General features: G+C 42.3%; 1 protein-coding gene across 3 annotated transcripts in view; it reads left to right on the forward strand.

The window, feature by feature from the left end:
• CHN1 (chimerin 1) overlaps positions 1–5,834 on the forward strand; it is a 53,129-nt gene extending 47,295 nt beyond the window's left edge. For all 3 annotated transcript variants that reach the window (XM_026853059.1, XM_026853060.1, XM_026853061.1), the window contains 3 exons: positions 820–957; positions 1,988–2,093; positions 4,908–5,834. In XM_026853059.1, the coding sequence (XP_026708860.1) occupies positions 820–957; positions 1,988–2,093; positions 4,908–5,079 (416 nt within the window). In that variant the 3' untranslated portion in view covers positions 5,080–5,834. The remainder of the gene's footprint in view (positions 1–819; positions 958–1,987; positions 2,094–4,907) is intronic.
• The last annotated feature ends 308 nt before the right edge of the window (positions 5,835–6,142 follow it).

The following is a 6,142-nucleotide window of genomic DNA, read 5'->3' on the forward strand; positions in this document are numbered from 1 at the left end:
GGGCTGTGCAACTTAAATCCATCTTTCTGGATGAAAGCTCCAAAATAATAAGATGAATACAACAGTGCAAACAAAGTTTGAATTAATACAGTCTGAAAGAAGGTCAGTGAGAACAAACTCTTCTCTCTGAGAAAACGCAGTGGGAAAATTAAAGGCTTTCCAGCTGCAGTCCCCCTGTCCCAGTAGAAATCAAGGCCAAAATCCATGTTGGAAACTCTCTCCTATTTCTCTGGAGGGCTCGACCTACTCAGACAACATCTGCCTCCTCTGCAGCATTAGCAGGGCGGGGATGTGCTGGAGAAGCCAAGTTCTGTATCTGTGTCCACTGCGGTCAGGAGTAGGTAGTATGCTGTGGCTAAATGGTGAACACATGTTTTTCCTATAAAATGAGGAGGCTGTGGACTAAGTTGGGTTTCTTTCTTTTACTTTTTTTCCCATACTCCTGTGATTTCTTATTCAGTGCTGACAAGTGTCTTGTTTGGCAACACAGTGTGTTCAGAAATAGATAAACTTCCACAGATTAATACAAGATAGATACTGCTAGATCGGGCAGACAGGGTTTTTTTTTAAAAAAAAAAAATATTTTTTGTAATCATTTGAAATGAAGAAAGGATAGATTTCTTTATAAAATGCTTGAGGTTTTCACCCTGAAACGATGAACTTCATAGCCCAGTAACTGTTTTGCTTATAAAAGCCAAAATCGGTAGTTCTGTCCTTTTTAATAATGTTTGCTTAAGCAAGTTATTATTTTCCTTTTGAATTCTATTTTACATCTGTTTATGTTTCCAAGACTTTAATGTCAGTGCCTTCTCCACACAGATGGGGAAAAAGCTGATATTTCTGTGAATATGTATGAAGATATCAATATTATCACTGGTGCACTTAAACTGTACTTCAGGGATTTGCCAATTCCACTCATCACATATGATGCCTACCCAAAGTTTATAGAGTCTGCAAGTGAGTATAACTCATTTTCCTCCTGGTCTTCGTTCTCAACCTTTTCCTCTCCTTTTTGTGCAGTACTTGACTATTCATTTAATAGCTGTCCCATCAGCTCTTACTCTGCATGCCCTATTTAGTAAGGCTTGCAGAAGCAAATATGCACAGCACATTATGACATGACTGTGTGTGGTGCTGTGTGATCATGGCTACATTTGTCTTTGCCCTTGTCACCAGGAATGCTTTCTTTTCATACACATTATGAATTACATCACTTGTATGTCTTGCATGAATCCCTGGTACTTGACAGTGACATTTAAAGTCTGTTGGCTTTATGTTGCCAGAAATAAGGTGATTTATGATAATGTTTAGAAGTAAGATAAGAAGTCATTTGTTTCTGGCGGTGTCCATTTTGAATGTTTTCATAAGCGGATAAGCACTCATCCTAAGGCCCCCTTCGAGGCTGGCCTTGCAGACGGTGAGTCTGCAAATGCGGCAGTAAGCCCAGCTGGAACATCTCTCCCAAGCATCCTGGCTGCCTGAAGAAACATCTCTGCAATGTAGCAGTCACACCAACCACACCTGGAAAGGTGTGAGGTATCCGTGGGTAGAAAACAAGGGCCAGATGCTGGCCTTACAGCTCCTCTGGAGAGGCTCTTTCCAAGTAGTATGGACACAGCCAAAGATGCTGATGGCAAAGTTCCCAGTATGTTCTGCTCTCCCAGGGTTGCACCTGTAGATTATTTGTGCAAAACTAGTCCAGTCAGCAAGGATTGCCAGGGGAATTTTTTTTAGTGGGCTGCAGGGAACCTTTTGCTAGAGTGCAGTTTGCTTTGAGGAGGGCTTTTTGTCCAAAACAGTCACATCCTGATGGTGCTCTGAGCACCTCTTTGGGCAGACAAATCCTCCACTCTGAGGTTTGGATAGGTTCTGGAAATCAGCAATCCAGCAGAGCTCTGAGACCACATCTTCTCTGCAGGCCACTGTTGTCTTTCTGTGTGTGAATTCTGGCTGTATGTGTGGTGACAGTTGAACATCTGTGTTTCAGAAACCGCCGATCCGGATGAACAGCTGGAAATTCTCCATGAGGCGCTGAAACTGCTGCCGCCTGCACACTGTGAAACATTACGGTATCTCATGGCACATCTGAAGAGGTAGGTGGACTAGCTGGAAAGAACTCTAAGCCTACTTATTTTTATCAAAGTCCATGTTAGGACCTCCAGAAAAGTCTGGGCAAGGCCCATCAAATCCTGGAGACACTGTGCCAGGGAATGATAATCTGCACACAGCAAATACCCAAACACTGGGATTTATCCCACTTAAAGCACTTGCAAAGCACTTGAAGGAAGTAAAAAATCTCACAGTTTTGAAGCACAGAATTAATCTTCCTAACAAATTTGCTCTATATTTAAGTTTACAGTGAATATTTATGGTAAAAAAGCCATTCATACGTCTGGAAGTAATAAGTCACTCCCTGGGAAAGAACTAATACAACAATGGCTGTAGACGAGTGTCTTTTTCTGCTAAGTCTCATCTACCCTGGTCATCCATGACACCCTAAAAAAGATGGCACACACTAGGCTTGAGCTGATGCCGATTAGGCACAGTGTTAATTGGCCCTCCAACCATACATCTGGTGAGGTCTGCCAGCCATTCCTCATCAGTGTGGAGCCCCTTGTTCCACCTGCTGCCTTCCCAAAACTGTAGGAGCATAAATTCTCTCTGAGGTTTCTCCTGCTGCCCAAGACATGATTGAAGTTGGTCAGTAGGCTGAAAAATTTTTAGAGACTGATGGATGAATATCCAGTACAACAGCACAGGTTCTGCTTCTTTCAGGAAAGCAGGAAAAAAAATCATGTGGCATGTTAGCGTATCCATTTTAGTTTCTCAAACAACATGAACTTATTGTCAGTATGTAAGAATCATTCCCTTTCTTTAAAAAAATACATTCTTTTAAGTTCTATTCTGCTTTTTTTCCTTTTATAGTTCTTCTATGAGTAGGAATATGTTGACTCTGCTGAGTGCCTCAGGCAAACTTCAGCTACAGGGTTTCTGCCTGATTTGTCTGTTTGTTTCAATGACATTTCTAATGGATGTTTTAGAACAGACACAGCGATGAGAGATGCAGGAACAAAAAAACCCCACCTTACTGCTTGTGAAGTGTGAAGCTAATTTTTTGCTTACCCTGCTCAAGAGTAGCTGTTGCTGCTCTAGTTAGCAAGTTGCTTTTGTGCATCATATTTCTGGTATAGGTGAATGATAAGGTAGAAGGGTGTCAAAATTCACTCATTTTTAAAATTCCTTGTAATACCTTTGCTAAAAAGAGCTGTGGTGCTCAATAGGCTGTTGTCTTGCTGCTGATTCAGGTAATCAGAGACAGCTCTTTATTTGGAATAATTACAGACTGAAGACACAGCAGCTTGGAAACATCAGTCTGATTTCTTTTAAAATAAAAATTGGGGGGGGGAAGGAAGAAAAATATTGATTTTTTTTTTTGTTTTGTACACCAAAGGATTTGTTCATGCAATGACAGTGGTGAAAAGACAATTTAGCCAGACTTGCAGTTGCTGTCCCTGGATTCTTAGCTGTTTCTGAGAATCCTTATGGATTCTTTAAACCCTAGCCTGTATTAAAACATTTGCATAATCTAAATTTGTTTCCATGAGCGAGTCAATTCACCAGGATAAACCAAGGCAGAAGCTTAGGCTTCAAGGCCCGTTTGTGCCTGCTGCGTCCGCTGCAGCGGGCAGCAGCGATGGTCGCACGTGATGTGAGGATACCCCAGGCAGGCTGGCCTCCTCCTGACCCCCCTGTGTGGGACCCTGCGCTCTCCGTGCTGAGGCAGAGCAGCACAGGAGAGCACAACCTGCCTCTGAGCCCACATGAAGGAACACCACCCCATGACCCCGGAGACCATCGTGGCTGAGCAGCAGTGACCATCCTGGCGTTTGCAGAGCAGACATGTTTCTGCAGTAGCCCCGGCAGCGGATGCCTCTCCTGTAGGTACAATTCTTGGGCATATTACATTTCTGGAGGTGGCCTGCAAACCTGCCCCTCTGCAGGGCCTCAACCCACAGCTTTGAACAGGTCGGATTCCTGTGGAGCAGCAGAACGTGGCCTCCCCGCCTCCTCCTCCTCCTCTGCAGATGGGAACCAGGCAGTGGGAGGCTTTCCTGAGCAGGGGGCTAGGCTGTTCCACAGCTGCTAAACACCCCAGAAGTGGGAAGGGTGGAAGTGGGCCTGTCAGAGCATACGTTTAATGACCTGCTCAGACTGCCATGCAAATGAGGTTACAGTGAGAGCCTGGTGGTTTCAAAGCCGCCCCAAAGTGATGATTCACTTTTTTTTTTAGTACACGCCACAGGACATAATTTATCTTGAAGAGGAACCAGGCATCCAGCTTAGCACAGTTAGCCTGTAGGCTAAGGGAATTAGGCAGGGAATTCACATGTGATGTGCTTCATGCCCGCTGCCACCATGTGCACGGGAGGGGAGCAGTGTGGCCACGTGGAGCCATGCCACCAGGGGAACCTGGGCAGAATCCCACCCAGGTGGGCACAATACCACATCTCTAGCGACCATAAAACTGCTAACGTAATAACAGACACGGTCTGTTCCCCATAGGAACAGCCTCTTAATGGTGCCACTGTAAAGAGCGAAAGCAAAATTGTTCTGATTTATCTGAATTCACCCCTCATCCCCCTCCTCGCCATGGAATCCCAATCCCTCCTGCAGGTAAACCTGGTCTGTATGCATGGTAGGACAGAGACACCTGACTCACCATAAACCCACACAGCATTTGCACTCACTAACTTGTGTTTCACCTGACACCTCCATATGTATCCTGCTGGAAATGGCAGCCTCTCCTAGGTTTTGGGGAAAGGCAAACATTTCTGTCAGGTTTCCCTGGTTTTCAAGCATATGCAGGCATAGTTTGGAATGTGAAATACACTGTCCTTTTTTTACAGAGTAACGCTCCATGAAAAGGAAAATCTCATGAGTGCAGAGAATCTGGGCATAGTTTTTGGACCAACTCTTATGAGAGCGCCAGAACTGGATGCGATGGCTGCGTTGAATGACATCCGTTATCAGAGACTTGTGGTGGAGATGCTTATAAAAAATGAAGACATTTTATTTTGAATATTTTGGGGGTTTTGTAATAAAAAAGGAAGCAACAGTGTTCTATGGATGAAGGAATATTTTAAAGTAATTTAATGGCTCTTGTCGCTGAATTCCATATTTGCTAGAGCTTTTGATGTATTCAGGATAAAAATGAAGGAACTCTTTGTCATTTCTGTAGTGCCATTCAGCTGATGTTGAAAAAGGTTAACACATACTTTCCAGTACTAGTAATCCTGGGTGTTTATCATGTTAAAATAAAAAACAAAAAGCCTAAAGCTATTGCATGATTTGCTCCCTGTTCTCCCTGTTCTGGTGAGACTCATTCCATGAAGAAAACAACTGAACTGGTGCAGCATCTTTGTTCTGGATAGTTTGTGATTGTAATTCAGCATGTTTCTCCGTGTAAACCTGTTGTGAATTTGCTTTTATGTTCTATGTAATTGGTTTCTGATACTAAAAAGAAGGCCGACATGTGAAATGGAGCCTTTGGCAGTTTATTGACATTTATATCATTCTCTGCCACTTTCGGGGCCGATTTCTTCTTGGGTTTCTTTCGTTTTTTTCATCATTATAGTAATTTGTTTTTAACAGAAACAAAATGTGTACTTTAAATGTTACTTTTAAGTAATTCTCCATGATGTTTATGGTGGTTGCAGTGAAATCTGCAATGCTGAGCAGTGTTCCTTTATTATTATTGCTATTTCAATTGTAATTTTGTATTTTTATCTGGCATGCATATATTAATTTATTAAATTTTGCTTTTAGAACTCTAACATTAAGCTATTTATTTTTACTTAATGAGAATGTTTCAAATATACTGTTTGTTTCCTTTTTTACATTGGCACTTTAATCCTGAAAAACCTCTGAGTTAAAAAAGGTGAGTTAGAGTTTTACGGGTTTGGACAAGACCATTCTGATCTAGATACTTGGGAGCCTGACACTTTGCTAAGGTTCCCACAAATTCCTCTTATCCAAGATGTCTCTCAAGAATGCTTCAGCACTCTTAAACAAACAAAAAAGCTATTGTCAAGGCATCTACTACTTTGTATTTTTTATATATATATAGTTATAATTAGCTATA

The sequence above is a fragment of the Athene cunicularia genome (genome assembly GCF_003259725.1).
Source record: "Athene cunicularia isolate RWA chromosome 7 unlocalized genomic scaffold, athCun1 chr7_part1, whole genome shotgun sequence".
In the NCBI taxonomy this organism is placed as follows: Eukaryota; Metazoa; Chordata; class Aves; order Strigiformes; family Strigidae; genus Athene; species Athene cunicularia.